Source organism: Clupea harengus, chromosome 2 (genome assembly GCF_900700415.2).
Source record: "Clupea harengus chromosome 2, Ch_v2.0.2, whole genome shotgun sequence".
In the NCBI taxonomy this organism is placed as follows: Eukaryota; Metazoa; Chordata; class Actinopteri; order Clupeiformes; family Clupeidae; genus Clupea; species Clupea harengus.
This window is the reverse complement of record NC_045153.1, coordinates 20,437,742-20,455,241: the sequence shown is the minus strand read 5'-3', so window position 1 is coordinate 20,455,241 and position 17,500 is coordinate 20,437,742. Positions and strand designations below refer to the sequence as shown.

The following is a 17,500-nucleotide window of genomic DNA, read 5'->3' as shown; positions in this document are numbered from 1 at the left end:
AAATGCATTTGTGAGTCGTTTGCAGGTCATTTCTTTCCCTACTCGGAAAATGGCTACAATTTACTGCCATTCCACGCGATCACTATAAATTATACAGCCAGCTCAAACAAGATAATCTCTACATCCACACAGGGGGAAGATGGCAGCACGCCATACAGGGACCACCACACAATATGTACTATTACTGAGCTGAAAGACACATAAAAATATGTTCAATCACAAGCTTTATCTCATACAGATGAGGGCACATTTTCCAAATACTTCTAAATTCTTCTAAAACCTTTCCTTAAAGCACGAGGGAAGCCTTTGTCTAGTCTTTTTGTGTACTGAACTGTATCAACTGTGTGTTTAAAGAGCACATTTAACTTCTTCCAAGTCTTGTTGGCAACTTATAAAGACTCAAATAATGGCACTACCCAGAGCACAATGAAACAATTTGATGTAAATTGATATCAAAATGTCAAGTTTGTTCTCTCTGAGCCCAAAGAAGGCTGGGTGGTGTTGGCACCTGGCCCTCTGTGCAGAGGCAGCCTAACTGCAGTAGGCACCACATCATCAACAGGGAGCTCACGGTGCAGCGTCTGTTTCCTGCTACTAGGCCCGAATGGAAAACACCTGGGAGGACGAATAAGCTCCCGCAGTTGATACGAGGTGCATGCAGCGGGTTGAAGAGCGCCATCATCATAAAGAGCGCGAGAGAGAGAGAGAGAGAGAGAGAGAGAGAGAGAGAGAAAAGCCTGTTCACTCGCTTGCTCTCCCGCACGCGTCTCCGGCTGTGATGGAGAGTGCTGTAATCATGGCCGTCATCTCACACTGCCCTTGGTGTGGGCTGGCGGTCAAGCTCACTGAGGAAATACTTTGTAACCGGAGCAAGGAGAGTATGGTCGACAGGCAACCATCAAGGCAGCGCAATAACACCCTCACCAGAGCCAAAGACTCACAGTGCCTGACAGTAGTTGTGAGTTCCTATCTATATATACTGTGCTTTCTTATATCTGTAAATCACATGAAAAAAACTAAACTCTTCCAGAAATCTTTAGGTGTATATTTTTCCGGGGGGTATTACAAACCGAGCCTAAGCAAGGACATGAAAAGAAGTAGTTCAGGATAATGTGCCTTGTCTGGTTAGCGCAAGTTGTTTAATCTGCCATTGGCCTCCACTTCAAAAAGCAGAAATGCCCTCAATGCAGGACATTATTAATCATTTGAAAATCAAGTCTTTCCTTTCAAGTCTCCTCTGCCACAACCAAGTGTCCTTCTTCTGAAAAACATGTCCACTAATCATTACATTCATGCCATCATCTACAAGAACGATAACAATGCAACAAAAATAATGGGAAATAACCAGAACCACAGTAGAAATCTGTCAGGTGGTGATTCAAGATCCTTTAAAAACAGTATATATATTATCCTTTACCAGCGGCTTTTAACTTCACACACAAGTTCAAGTTCAAGTATTTGTATTCGTCACATACAACAAATGTAGTGAAATGTAAAAGGGTCTACGCTCCACACTGCGCAAAAATAAAATAATAAAATGAAATAAATTAAATTAAATTAAATTAAATAAATAAATTAAAAAAGGTGCTGCATTTAAAAATTTGAGATTAAGTGTCTCACTGCCTGTGGGTAGAAACTCCTCCTTAGTCTCTCAGTCCTTGAATTGAGGCTACGTAGGCGTCTACCCGACGGCAACAGGGTGAAGAGGCTGGCATTGGGGTGTGTGTCATCCCTCATAATGTTTCTTGCCCTCGACTCCACCCTCTTATGGTAAATATCATACACGGATAGTAGGGACGCTCTGATCGACCGCTCGGCTGAGCGCACTACCCTCTGAAGGTTGGCCTGATCTTGGGCGGTACAGTTTCCGTACCAGACGGAGATACATCCTGTGAGGAAGCTCTCCACACCTGAGGAGTAGAAGGTCCTTAGGAAGGGAGGGGAGACCTTGAATTTCCTAAGCTTACGGAGGAAGTACAGCCGCTGCCTAGATGACTTTGTCACGTGTTGTGTGTGGAGGGCCCAGGTTAGGTCTTCAGTGAGGTGCACCCCCAGGTATTTAAAACTAGGGACCCTCTCCACAGGCTCCCCGCTGATGGTGAGGGAGGTGTACCCGCTGTCCTGCTTTCGCCGGAAGTCCACCACCATTTCCTTTGTCTTTTTGATATTTAGGGCCAAATTGTTGGACTGACACCACAGTGCCAGGTCTGCCACTTGGTTCTGGTAGGGCTGCTCGTTGTTATCGGAGATTAGACCCAGCACCACAGTGTCGTCAGCACATTTAATGATGGAGGTTGAGCTTCCGGAGGCTGTGCAGTCATAGGTGTAGATGTTATACAGCAGCAGGCTCAGAACGCACCCCTGGGGGGAACCTATGTTGAGGGTCAGCGGTCCAGAGGTTACACCACCCTCTACTCTCACCACCTGGGGGCGGTCAGTGAGGAAGCTGAGCACCCAGTTGCACATTTGGGTGGTGATCCCCAGCGACCTCGTCTTGACAATCAGGCGGAGGGGGACTATGGTGTTAAAAGCTGAACTGTAATCAATGAACAGCATCCTCACATAGTTCCCCCCCCCCACCATCCAGGTGAGTAAGAGTGGTGTGTAGCAGGTTGGAGATGGCATCGTCTCTGCTTCTGTTTGCTTTGTATGCAAACTGGAGGGGGTTGAACGAGTTGGGCAGGGAGGTGCAGATGTAATTTTTCACCAGCCTTTCGAAACACTTCATCACTGCAGATGTAAGGGTCACTGGACGGTAATCGTTCAAACATGATGGTAAACACACAGGTCTGATTCAACGGTTTAGGAAAGGTTGTCTTTACTCAAGTTCTCTTGAGCCTGAAAACCGCTCTCAGCTAATCAGCTGTTCTGGAGGCAAATAGCCTGGAGCCTAATGAACGTAGTAATAAAGTGCATTAACTCCATTTTGAAGCAATAGCTCTGCAAAGTGGCTTTTCAAAGTGTCGGAAATGTCTTCAGCAAGTAAGTGTTATACATGTAGAGCTGCCTTTCAGGGACAAAAGCCTTATAGTAAGGTACTCTATATCACCTGAACCTTGTGTTTTAAATACTGGAGTTCTTTCTTTGTCTTAGACAGACTGACAACTGGTCATGATCCCTGAACACATTGACATTCCAATTTGTTGGCAACATGAAAATGTAATCCTTTCATAAGCCAAACCTAACCCTATAGTGGTGTGGTGAATAGATCTGTGTGATCCTGGCTAGGTCTGGTAAACAGCTTTAAATAAACAAGAGCACACAGTCATTGCCTGACACCATCTGATGTGGGATTCATATTACAAGACTACAAAGAAATGTGCCATTCAGTCACAATTTTGAAATTCTGTGATTTTTATCCCCAAAGAGCTGTGATGAGAATCTGAGAAGCCACGCCTGACACATGCATCATCTTTGAATGTGTGCTCTTGTTCTTGGAGCCAGGCAGCCTGTTGCTTTTATATTCTTAATTCTGAAGCCATTCTCAAGAATGGGCAATAAACACTCTGCTTTTGAACCACAAAAGATGAGAATTACATTTCTGTTTAAGCATCGTGAATTCATTGAAGATGTGTCTGCAGGGGCCACGGTTATCATAAATCTAAAAACTGAGGGGAAAAAAAGAGGCCGTACTCTGTCGAAAGGCAACAGACTGAAACTCTCAGTCTCGCTGCGGTGTCAACCAATTCACACCTCATCTAAACGTGCACTAGGTTTAGTTCCTCCCCATGCTGTTAAAAAAAGACAACAATGACATCCTTTGACAAACACAAACGCACAAGAGAATCTTTATGAATGTTTATAACAGTGTTTACACCATCGACAGAAAAGACTTGCGAAATGGCTAGAGAAACAGACTCACTGACTCACAAATTTCCCACACAGCCCTCCCCCTTCTCTCTCTCACTCTCTCTGCACTGTCTATGAATAGCTGGCTCATGCGGCACCCACTCCTGTGGGGCTACATAGTTTGGCCTCAGCCACTAGGTTTGATGCATAAAAAGAGAGAACACAGTGTGCGGGGGATAAAAAAAAAAAAAAAAGAAGAAGAAAAAAAAACGAGACAAGACGCTTAGCTCTCCGTCTCTGACTGTGTAACAGTGCTCCAGTCATAATGAAGCACTTCACTGCACAATCATTACTGTCCAACAGAGAGAGACGGAAATTATGAACGTTTATCAACAACTAACCCCCCCCCCCACACACACACACACACACACACACACACACACACACACACACTCCCCACACCCAATCCCTGTTCCTGATCATCAGCCGGCCTACAAAGACAATAAAGAGAAGACAAAGGCGAGAGAGAGAGAGACGGAAAGGCATCTGGGGAGGGGCGAGGAGGATTAACAGATGGGTGTTGTCAAACAAGTGGTGGGAGGGATACGCAGTTGCTCTTCACGCACAGACTAGGAGGTTTTCAGATGGCCCCCCTGTAATCCACAGAGCTGAACCGCATCAGAGCCCAGGCAGAGGCAGAGGCAGAGGCAGAGGCAGAGGCCGAGGCAGAGGCAGAGGCAGAGGAACAGAAAATGGACAGACGCTAGATTCCGAAAGAGCTCGGGAATAACAAGAGCAGGGAATGGGAATGAGGTCGGAAAGGGAGGGAAAGAGAGAGGGAGACGGTAAAAAGGGAGACACAGAAAGAGTGAGAGAGGAAAAGAAAGACAGAGGGAGAGTAAATGAATTGCAAATGTAGGAAACGGTCTTGACAAGACGTGCCAATTGGGAGGGCACCTCCTTGACAGGCCACTTTGAAGACAGGAAGAGGACCTTTTGTCTCGGTTCAAAGAGGGCGGCAGTAAAAAATGGTCCACCAAATTGAGCTGGCATGTTTTGAAGCCGGTCGTCCCTTTGTCTGGGGCGCTGGGGAGGCATGGGCAGCTGGCCCGAGGGGTGCAGGCTCTTTTGTTTAGCCGATGTAGCGCAACGAGAGCCCCCTCTAGGACCCTCCGCTTCCCTTTTTTGTCAGGCGCTGCTATGCACGCTGGTGTGAAAGCAGCCACTCTCCGCGCTCGCGGTCAATGCGCTCAAGAGCGACAGGCAAGGCAGGTGGATGCCCCCCCCCCACCACCACCCCCAGCCCACAGGGACATCATGTCACGATGGACTGAAGTTATGCTGCAGTGTGCAGTGACAGAAGGGAGAGAGAGGAAATAGAGAAGAGGAGAATGAAAAGAATGGTCACCATGAAGACCATCTCTGAGGAACGGGGTTGACAGACTTGCAGAAGAAATAAATTGTGACGGGTCACGTCTTAATTCTCTCTGTGCCACTGTGCATCCAAGCAACTGAGGAAACGGTTCTTGTTCTGACAGCCAACTGTCAAAGCTCGTGGGATTAGCAATAACATGTAATTAGATAATACAACTCAGTAGGTGTGTGGCTGAACTGGAATCACATAGAGAGAGAAAATAACAGCACAGTGAAACTGATTGCAATTGCGGCTACAACCCTGAACTAATGGGTTAATAAGGTTAGGCCTCCATGGAGGGGGGCTGAAGGGGGGTTAAGGAGCCCCCCCCCCCCCCCCCACACACACACACCCCCACAAGAGTCTCCCCCTTCACAAAGAAGAGGACATGAAGAAGAAAAAAAGGAATAGAGAAATCATACTCAACATGTACCCTGATCAGAGTTTAAGCAATGTAATAATGAGACAGCCACAGAGGAAAAGAGCACAGAGCAAAAACAACACTCTCCGACAGCTCCTCTGAAGGCCTGCCTCAAAGGCAGAAAAAAATACAGCAACAACGTGTATATGTGTGTATGTGTGTGTGTGTGTGTGTGTGTGTGTGTGTGTGTCTGTGGCCAGCCACATTTAGACTGCTATTCATGCTGTTCTTGAAAGGGAAACCGTGATGCTTCAAGTCCCTCACTGGTAAAATATGTCAGGCTAACCTGAGTTGAAGATGGAAAGCCTAAAAACCTCATGCAGCATTGCACACAAGCCAACACAGACTTAAAGCGCACACTCTGTCTACACAAACTAGTACTGGTTTAGTAGTGTGCGAATGACACTAACAGAGGAAGCCCAGGAGCAGTGTGTGTGTGTGTGTGTGTGTGTGTGTGTGTGTGTGTGTGTGTGTGTGTGTGTGTGTGTGTGTGTGTGTGTGTGCGTGCGTGTGGTGAGGGGGTGTCAGATGGGTCGTTATCAAGCGGCTTGGTGTGTCACCGCGGTGTGGTTATCAGACGCCTGGACCAAACAGCCAAGCCATGACAAGGCTAAGTGTTATCAGCAATGAGTGATGGCTCAGGGAATGAATGTGGGGGGAGGGGTGTAGAACAAACATGTGCCCTCTACACACACACACACACACACACACACACACACACACACAGAGAGAGAGAGACAGCTCAGGATGTAAAGTGCCTGGTGGATTTAGCAGGTTCCTACTCAGGTACTGAAAGTCACGGTTGAGGTTATGGTCAAAGTCAGTATGACTAAATGCTGAATAATAACAGGAAACTCTTTTTAACACCTTCAGCTTCTGTCTCATTTGGCTCCATTGAGCAGCATGACTTTACACTGACTGCCATAGTCAAACAATAGCATCTCCAGACCAGACAGACCACACATTCACCATACGTGAACACTATGTAAACTAAACTATGTGAACACACTATGTGAGCTAAACCGTGGACACTTTTGCATTGCCTTGACCATTCTTCAAAAATGTCATGAAAACCTCTCAAAGGGGCACACGTTAGCTCCTTTTTTTATGGATAATCTAATCACAACGTGCACCTAAAAACATGGCATGGTGTACGAATAAACCGCACGTACCTAAAACCGCATTCTGCCTGCTACAGGAGTGCAAAACTGGGGCAGAATTATGGGAGGAGAAACTGATTACATATTCTGTTGTATGTGTGAAAACTGCGGGGGACAACATTTTAAAAGCAGATTTAATCCAGATTGAACATTAGATGCATGAGAAACTTCCAGAAACAATGGAATCAGAGCTGTCAGTTATTTTTCTTTCTTTGTGATGCAAGACTAATCTCTGCAAAAATAGAGGATAAGGAAACACATAATATGTGCATTGTTTGTGTTTTTTAGTTCACTGTATTTTGAGTGACACAGTATTCTAGCTTGATGAGAGCCTTTGCTATATTTATGGCAGCAACCAAAACACACTCAAGTCACTTTGGGTGTGTTGTGATGGTTGTAGTGCATTTTGCATTGAAAGTTAACTGTTAACTGAAAGTGGACATGGTATTGACACGCAAATTCCCATTTCCAAAAGAAGAATACCTCATCAAGCCCTTGTCAAGAAAAAGCAGAACAAGTCATCCATTTTGTATACACACACTTGTAAGCTTCGTTTAGGAAATCATGTTGGTGATTGAGCATGATAAGTTGTTGATGCTTATCAAAGCAGAGCCGGCTACCCTGCGACGCCTGAGTGAAATCAGTAGCCGAGCTCAGATTACACAAAACTTCCTGGAATGTTGATCAGTTCAATCTGCAGCGCCACCCTCCCACAAGAGACATGCTAGGTGTAATTAATTCACAAAAGAGCAAATTCATTAATTCATTAATTAGAGCAACAAGGAGCCCTGCCTGGTCAGCCTAATATGCTGATTTAATCACCCGACACACGCTATCAGCACCAACAACTGTTTCTGCAGCCCGCTATGCAACTCGAGAAGCAAAAATGAAGATGCCAAATTCTCTCTGCCTATTCTCCTCTGTAGTTTCAGATCGATAGCCCTTTAGTGGCTGTTCTTTGTCTACTGAGTGGTGTGTGTGAGTTTGTGTGTGTGTGTGCGTGTGTGTACGTGTGTGTGTGTGTGTGTAGTGTGGTCATGGTGACTGGTAGCGATGAATGTGTCTGCTGGACGTTTTGTGACACAACAAAACTCCACAGTGAATGTGACAGCTGGACTGCAGCCAGGGCGAGATACACGCGGTCACTGTCAGTCTCAGAATAAATGCATGTTTGGCTGCCAGTGCGGACAGGTTTGGAAAAAATGGTGGTGGAAAAAAAACAAACATAGAGGGACAGTAGCAGGCACAGCTCTCATGCATGCATGAACCAGTAATCAAGCTGGGCATACCCTCATGAGTGGACACACACACACACACGTACACACACAAACACCCACACACACAGAGAGAGAGAGAGAGACAAAGGCACAATATTTGGACAGACTATAAATAATCTACATATTCCTCAGCCAGTTTCACAACCTGACTCAAAGACAGAAGCAGTAGCGATGGAAACACAATTACAGGGTCGCGTTATTAGCTTCTCAGATTACTAAATGTGTCCAAATTCCAAACGACACATAACAGCCGGAAGCCCTCTTTAAATATTTACCCTGTCTTGCCTGAGAGCTATCTCTCTCTCTATCTCTCTCTCTCCACGTCAATGACTGCTCACAATTTCCTCCTGTACTCCCAGCATTGCTTCATTATGACACAATCAGCGAGAGGAGACGCTGGCGCTGTCTTGAGCTGATTAGCGTTAGCGATCCACAGGCAGGTCTGGCTAAATGGTTTCCTTGACTACATCATACAAACACCTCGCTCTCGACTATGCTTCTGAGAAGTCTGTGAAAGTGGCTCTGCTTGGGGGGGAAAAAACGACAAAAAGCATAAGGCAAATGAAAATGTTCCCATCTACCTAAAATGCCTGAAACTACTTTCCATTACAACAAATGGGACTCGAAATTTCTCCTCTAGTGAGTGGTAAGAAGAAGGGGAAAAAAGATGAAGTGTGAAAACTGCCCTGTAAGGCAGAATTAAAAATCAATAAAGAATACAAGCACAACAACTACTGAAGCGGAGTATGAATTCATTATGCCAGCAGTGTCAGTTCATCTGAGCCATTTCCAGTCCAAATGATTGAACTGTCAGAGAGCTAATGTGTCGATTTAGAGCTGTCAATAGGCTCAACCCTAACCTTAACCTCCCTTCGCACCCTGCAATGCTTGCACTAGAAGGCACAAAATCCGAATCACATTAATGGGAAGAGATGCTATCAAATCACAATGAGGGCTATAAAAAAAAACCTACTACGGCTACATCCACCACAGTCAACAGAGACATCTCATGATGTCGCATAAGGAAGTCAGCGTGCTTCCTTTCCTGTGGAATGCCGTTATTGTGATGTGCGCTTGCCTAAGGAATTCCACAAGCATTAGCGCTTCTCTGAAGAGGTGCAAAACACATGGTGTGAGCTGCTCGGCGTGCGGCCATGCAGAAAAAAAACCCCTCCTGCTTATTACGCGATGTATTTATACAGCAAACAAACAGCCGAGTGCACACTTACTTAACCCGCGTGTGCAGCCTCTGTGTAAATTATTCAGGCTGCTCTGCATACTTGACAAATGCATGAGGACAACAAGCTTGCGCGGATCTAAAAGCAATACAATGGCCTTTGATCGCAAACATAATCAAGTTTTTCAACGTCGCCGTGCTTAATCAATACCAGCCTACACATCTGACAGACGTGAACCTTAACACAGACTAAACAAAGACATCAACGTGCTGTCTTTTATCAAATACATTTCCGAAAAACATGCAAGAAACCCATACAAATGCTTGTCGAAAACAGGTTGTATGATCTACAAAAACATTAACACAGAATTAACAAAGAACGCTCCAACTAAGACACTCCTTATCCATCACCAGGCTATGATTGTTCTTTTTTTGTTGTCATAATAACAATGGCAAGTGTGCTCAGGAACATCAATATTTGCTTTTCAAAACTAGGCTGTGGTATCCTTGAGAACATGGATTGTTAATGCGTGGTTTGGCACAGGCCTGGGAGCAGTTTATGAAGAAGAGATTTGGTAAATTGATGCTGCAGGTCTGGGCTCGACACGGCCTGACAGTCAAGGTGTAAACGCAGGGGCTCGAGCCAGAGCAAAAAGCAGAAGGTAAGCCTACCATTTCTCCCCTGAGCGGTAATTCAAAGCTCCTCTTATCCATTCTGTCACTGTTATTTTACAGCGTGACATTTATGGGATTGTGTCATTTCAATGAGCCCAAGGCTGAGGGATAGGGTTTAACCCCCAAAATAACACATCACTAGCAAAGCGACAAAGCACTCCCAATGACTGACATCCAGCCAAAGACTTTCTTTCTGCAAAGACAAAACAGAGCAGGGAGGGGGGGAAAGAGATATGAAGTTCACTTCCAACACCATAAGCCTGCAAAACACAATGAGAGGCATTAGCATCAAATCAATTTAATAATATCGCAGCCTGCAGGTAAACAGTACACCAGGGAGATAGACCAGCTGAAAGGAAATCCATGCGCCAGAAGGAGGAACTGATCGGCATTATGGGGCCATTATCACAGTCTGCTGAGAACCGGGGCGGCTTGCACCGCACCCCACCACGGCATGAACGCGGCGAGACGAGTTACCCTGTATTGTCAATTAGCACCGTCAACATTTTCAGGGGTTCCCATTTCACAGCGCCTCACCAATCCCAATGTGATCGCCTGGCAAGGGGCTTGGTGATTTGGCTCATGACTGCCAAAAGCTAGGAGGGGGTCCCCTCCTGCCCATCCGCTCCCATTTGCAACCATCATACCAATTTACATTCAATCACACCCAGATGTCCCCGGCCAGCAGCGCTACATCGAAGGTCAACGCACACTGGCAACATCAACCACAGGTTCTCGGCACTGACAAGCCAAGCTGGAGCTGCAGCTTGAGGCCGTTTCTTGATGAGCCCCGTGGCTGAACCTCAGCAGGCTGAGAGGGAGCTGAGGGGGAGGGGGAGGGAAGCGGGGGGGTCTCATTTCAACCGATCTCCCCCAACTGAAGCCCCCTGCTCCCTTTCTTGTGAACTTTAGTTACGCTGCAGGGTTCCAGTATCGGGTGCACAAAAGTGAAAGGCCTCCAAGTGCCATGTCATATATGTAAAAGATTCTTTTATCTGATGGGAGAGAATCTGTGCTGTGGAAATATGACACAATGACGGGATCTGAATGATGAGAATCCAAATGATTTCACGGGAATGGTTCCAGGAATCAAAAATGAAAAGTAAACAGCGCTAAAAATATATATTTAAACCAACACTGACAGCACTGACACTGACACCGAAGAACATTAGTTGCACACACACAAAAAAAAAAAACATAAAATGCAACAGCAAATTCACCTGTTTCACACAGATATCCCAGCATTCTGTTTTTAAAGAACTCCAAACCACTGAACTACAACCACGAGAAATACTGAGTTAAATTCATACAGTAAAGTTGCTTGGCACGATGCCTCTGGTATTCACACCGTCCATATGAAAAGTAATGCAAATCTGTTTACCACCGAATAATACAGTTCAGATTAGTCTGACTCCCGTCTATGCCTGCTTGCTAGCATGTTCATGTCAACTCATTAAAGAGCTGCAGTGAACAAAGTTCACTGTGAGGATGGCAATCAAAGATGCACTCATAAAGAGAGCATCTGTTGTGCTAATAAAAACATAAGAAGGGGCCAGACAACGAAGCCTCTCACAACATCACAATGTCACTGCATCAAAACACAGCCTCAGTGTGTGGGTTAAAGGTCCATGTTACTGGCAAAAAAAAAGAACAAGGAAGAAAAAAAACAATACCACTGTGATAAATAGTGAGATTGACACCACACTGCAACAGTTGGTGTGATTTCTCAACGCTCCTCTCTTCTCTGCACAGTCAGACCAGAGAATAAACACAGACAATGAAACAAAAACCCACTTATCAAATAAATGGAGATGTTTCTTACCTGCAATTGGGTGGGGGATCCAAAGTGATTTCAGCTAGCTCCTTCTGGATTCTGTGGGAGAACCACAGACAGAGAGAAAAAGACAGAGAGAGAGAGAGAGAGAGAGACAGAGAGAGAGAGAGCGCGCTGTGAGAGTTGCGAGCAGTAGGGGGAATTACACTGCCCTCTACCAGCGCTGCGTTTAATGCACGGCTGGCTCTCCCTTCAGTACAGCTAACATGGCTGCTTCCTCTTTGTTCTCGGAGGCATAACCCGAATCCCATAACAGGAAAACTTTGCGGTCCCCGTTTCTCCCCTTCCCCTCATCCTACGACGCTGCTTTTGGGCTCAACACAACACCCTCGACCCAAGGCTCCCACCTCAGCTCACAACGGCCACTTCTGGTCACTTTAAGCACAAAAGATTTTCTTTTAAAGCTTATATGCAAATGAGGCAGGAGGGGAGGGGGGGGGGGGGGGGTAGCTCGGGCATATTTGACAAGGGCTTTAAACCAGAGCTCTGGTGCTATTTCTAAAGCATTACCAACACCGAGGAGGAGGATAAAAAGAATGGTTTTAACACTGACAATGTAATTATTGCTTTTCATCAGATAAACCAGACTATGTGCAGCAAAGCTAAAGTTGCTATTCCCTCCTTTTTTAAACATCTCTCACATGCAACTATTAACCTGCTTACTTTAACCATTGTCCACATGAATGGGGGGGACCCCAGGTTAAAAATACTGAGACAAAACAGGAAGAAAAACCTAGACAATGTTGTCATGAGTTGCCTTGTTCTCTTGTCACTGTTCCAGTTTGACTTGGCTGATCTCTGCAAAGTTTGATGAGTGCACAGGGCTGACAAAGTTGTTCTACCTCCCTATACACCGTGCATTACTCATTTATTGAGCGTGTTACTAAGTCATCTTAATTAAGCTTAAGAAATTTTCACTATGTGGTGTTAGAGGCCTTTTTTTACTTACAAATTGAAAATGCCCTGTTTCTCATGATTAATCACAATTATACATGATCAAATAAGACACAGGGCTTTATATGCCCCAGATTTTTTGAAGTGAAGGTTAAATCTAATCAGACCAAAATCAATACCCACTTCATTCAAACAAGTTCAGTGGTGACCATGACTTGTACTTAGTGTTAAGGCATCAAGGTTCCAATCAATAACATCTGATACCAGGGTTTTTACCTTTTAGCACTGGTGGACAATTTCGCCGTTGTTTTGCTGGACAATTTGGTTGCTTTCTTCTGTTGCTGAGGAGGTGTGGGCTGCTTTCTCTCCTCTTGCTCTTCTGGTTCTGGCACGGGAGGGTCTCTCTGATCTGCATCAGAACTCCCGCTGCTGGTGCTCGGACTTTCGTCATCGGATCGTTGTCTTTCACTGGACATGTTTTCCCCCTTGGGTCAAAGACAACAGCAAGTTCTAAACTTGGGCTCGGGATGCGTCACCACGCCGGGGTTAGATCATACATCTATCAATGACTGGATTTCTTAATCACTCAACTCGACTCAGCTACTGCAGATATTTACAAGCCTCCTCCAGTGCTCGAGCAACCTTTAAGGTGCCTTCATAGTGCAGCTATTCTTGATGACTCAAGTTTAGGGCTAAATTGTTGAAATTCACCTGGATTTGTGAAGGAGATGTTATGTCGTAAGTAAATTCAATTCAGTTGTCATCTCTGTCTATCCTACTCAAATAACAACGTATTATTATTATTAATGTTGCACCTGTTTTGATACATTACATTTTTCACACTACGGTGTGAAATTCCATGCAGACTTTAGGAAATCACCAAGTTGAACCATATCTGCAATTACTTAGCTAAACCTAAATGTTGTCATTCTGAAGGACGACCGATGTCCACGTTTGCAAACATTCACTAAAGGCGTACCAGTCTTATACAACAACTGCCTCGACATGGATACAAAGTTAATGCAAGCGAATAGCCATGGATACTGAGCCGCGAAAGTGTAACGAGCGATACAATTGCCTATAGCAACATAATAACCTTTCACTTGCATTGACTGTAATAGCAGTTATCTACTTAATGATACAGCGAGCTAGCAGCCATAGCTTCTTCCTAACCTTGTTAATGCATGGTAAGGTGAGTTTTGCATCCCCTGAAAAGCACCAAGTAGCTGTGTTATTGAGAGTAAATGACAAAATACACGGCTATTTACATCGCCACCAGCGCACAAATATTGGTGGGGAGAATGAGATTCGAGAGCTGCAAGGAAAGCATAATTGCACCTATTCGCAGCAAGGGGGGCTCGCAAGCTAAATAAAACATTTCATGGTTCTATCACTTTAGAAGAGAACACGGATTTACCGACGAATAGGTGTACGGAAAGGCTAACTCGTTCGATGCGTGCGGGAGCGGAGTAAGAATTTGAGATCCGATCTTAAAAATCCTTTGTAGAACGAAGAGGTTTGTTATGGTAGGAGGCACTCCAGTATCAGCATGGTGTACCAACTGATGCGTGAAGTCAGTTTCGAGCTCCCTCTTCAGCGACAGCCCTGAAAACACTAAGAAAGGACGATGTTTTACCCGCTAACCTGGGCTCTCCGTGACCCTTAAAGCTTCTTCTTTACCTTAGAATCGGTCTTGTGCTGATCTGGGGTGGTTAGGAGTGTAAAAAATCCTGTTGAAATGGAGCCGGGAAGACGACGGTCTCCGGCCGAGCTGTGAACATTGGAGAGTCGGAAGGAAAGGAGGCGCTGCAATTTTGGCTTGGACCGAGAGGTGGCGCTGTACAGCGAATGGCCAGCAGGACTCACATCTTTGGGTTTAAGTGGCTTGCAGCTCCCTCCCCCCTTTAGACGATGTAATGGTCATAAAAAAGCAAACACAGCAGTTACCCGCCTGGGTATCACTTCCATGGATTCGTTCAGAGTAATATACCCGTCACAGAGCCACTGACTGCACTACACGAAGCAACAACTTCATCTGCATATGCCGTGGCAGATTGTATGATGCCGTGAAGAATTCTACGATGGGAATATTCATCCTTGGCAATAATATTCATCAAATCAGTTCGTGTTTTTGCCGGTGGAGGATATGTTAAACGCCCCTGGTATAAGTGAGCGTCGCATGTCTGAAGGAGTGGGGAAACTTTGAACTAAGGTGAGAAGACCCAACTGGACTGACAGCATTTGTCTACTGCAAGCAGGATATCGTACATTGGTAATCTTTACCCGATTATGTGCAGAAATTACGTATAGAGGGTAATTTTTGCATGACTGATAAATATAACTGATGCATGTAGGGAAAGATGCTCTTATATCAACTGCATTTTTGCAGTTTATTTGAACTGTTTTCTGCTCAGTAGAAATTAAGTTAAGTGTATGAATACAGGATCGCACGTGTTTACTGTAATATCTTAATCTAATTTGAACAGTGGAAAAGTATAACGCAAATTCAATCAGTGGATAAAGCTGGAAAGTAGATTCTACTTAATAAAGATTAGGTAGTTAATGCATTGTTCAGAGTGCCGTATAGTAATGATGAAGTTATATCTTTATGTTTTGCAACAGATTTGGGTCTTGGGTCTTTTATACTGAATTACATCTCATACGATTGTATCAGTGCCTTGCTTCACACCAAAAGTAGATGGCATTAAATAAATGCATTTGGTTTGAGAACATAGAGTATTTAACTGATTATGATAAAATCATATACTTTATTTAGGCCACTTCACTAGCTTGTGGCTCTTCTGCAGGTAGGGAGAAGTGGGGTAAAATGAGCCAGTAGGTAAGTTGACCCATAGATCTGGCCAACCATACACAATTTTGGCAATGTGACCCTACATATAGTTTGCATTCTCCAGTGGTAAGCATATTTTGTTTCTCAAAAAACGACTTTTTAGCTGTCAAAGTTCTTTTTTGCATGTCAGGTATAATCTGTCACATCAAAACTAATTTGTCTTTAAAAGAGTTATGTAAGATATGTTGAAAAACTGTCCGTGTGAAAAAACAGAAGTGTAACTCTGGGTTGCTAGACCAAGCACTTTTCCCAAGATGGTGGCTGTGGTGCAAAATTAGCCAGAGCCTTGGGGGTAAGATCAACTGGTGAACAATGAAAAGCTGACGTTCTATTACATATTTTAGGTGTAACATAACAGCAGAAAAACGGGTCGGGCCCCATAGTAATGTGGCTGTAGCTCTAGTTTTTGCAGTTTGTAGAAGCATCACTCTTGTTTTGCCATTTTAAATAGCATTTTGTGAACTTATGTTAGTGTTTATGCCCTCGGCTACAAAGTTTGCGATTATATGGATATTCAGAGCATTATGTGACGTGTTGGTGTTTATGATATGTTTATAGGCTGAAACATATGTTGTTATGCTAAACATACATTTGAAACGTGAAAAACAATTAATATGTGGATGTTCTTCAAAAGAATAAAAGTTTCATTCATTTTAAGACTTCCATGTCTATTTCTTAATCCTAGAGACTTGGCAAACCATCTTCAGGTTTCAGAGCTGTAGACAAATTAGTTGTCATATTTATTTCATGAACACCAATAAAATCAGCAGAATGGGGGTTTAATTGTTAATAATTGTCTTTAGAATTACATTTAAAAATCTGGTTAATACAATAGTATCTGTTTTCTCAGATGGCTCATCTTACCCCTTAACATGGGGCAATTTGAGCGACCGTATCTCTTTTTTTCCACACTGCTAAGATGTCAGTTGATGGCACACGTCCTGATCTTGTGTTGTATGCATTTGTTTTATTTCTCATATTCCCTTGTCGGCTCATCTCACCCCACTTTCATTAAACAGCGAATGTAAGAGAGTAATTTCTCCAAGATGTTCTTAAATTGTCATTTTTAATTCTGTTCCCCCTGTCTGAATCATATGTCTCTTCCACACCGGGCTAAATCTGGTAGATTTATAGGATTTATAGGTTTTTAGGAGCTCCCTTATTATAGCCGTAATTCAACTCAAGGAGATCAGTGACCTCTTGCCAGGCGTAATTATGATGTGGATGTATTCTTCCATGAAGAATCAGGAGCTGGTAAGTTGTGGTAGTGTCGCAAATGAATGTCAACCTATGTACACAAAGGAGACATGATATCTCTGGATACATCTATCACAGGAATGCGACTGTTGGTGAGGTTGGCAGTGCATGTTCCTTCCACCAATTACGAATGTGCTCATGTCCGAGGCAAGCGTGTCCCAGAGGTGCCTCAGTCACTGATGCAGTCAATCACATTTAAACCTTTCTGATTGCCATGAAGATGTTTTCTTTTCACCCTTTTTTAAGGAAACACAAGTGAATATCTCCCCCCCCCCCCCTCAACAAGATTATAGTATGCACCGCCGAGAAGTTTCTTTAAACTGCAATTATATGCTTCAGTGTCAAGCAATTTTCTCCTATACCTTGAGAGCGTTTAGACTAAATGAGTCCCTGATTCTACTGCTCCCATGCTGAGCTAATAAGGGAAGAGGTGGGATGAGAGCTGGAGGCATTTAGGCAGCTTGGGGCGGGGATCCTCCTGTGTCGGAGCCGAGAGAGAGAGAGAGAGGAGTGAGTGCCTAACATCATGAGCTTATCGCTTGTGACAGCACATTGACGGCCGGGGAAAGGAAAAGAAAACAGAGCCATGTGGATTTGTGCTTTCCACTGCATGTCATGGAAGTGAAATACAAGAACTCCCCTCAGCCATGCTATGAATCAAACGCAAAGGAAAGACATTGAAGCGCTTTCAGATACACACGCGCGCGTCAAGATGAGGGGCGGATATTAGTTAGTGTGCGATTACATTACG

General features: G+C 44.4%; 1 protein-coding gene across 1 annotated transcript in view; it reads right to left on the bottom strand.

Annotated features, from left to right (window-relative positions):
* Nucleotides 1-14,919, bottom strand: part of ube2e3 (ubiquitin-conjugating enzyme E2E 3 (UBC4/5 homolog, yeast)) — a 26,132-nt gene extending 11,213 nt beyond the window's left edge. Inside the window, exons 1-3 of the mRNA XM_012833982.3 lie at nucleotides 14,322-14,919; nucleotides 12,918-13,126; nucleotides 11,736-11,786 (exon numbers count right to left, since the gene is read on the bottom strand). Of these exons, the coding sequence (XP_012689436.1) occupies nucleotides 11,736-11,786; nucleotides 12,918-13,117 (251 nt within the window). The 5' untranslated portion in view covers nucleotides 13,118-13,126; nucleotides 14,322-14,919. The remainder of the gene's footprint in view (nucleotides 1-11,735; nucleotides 11,787-12,917; nucleotides 13,127-14,321) is intronic.
* Between the last annotated feature and the right edge of the window lie 2,581 nt (nucleotides 14,920-17,500).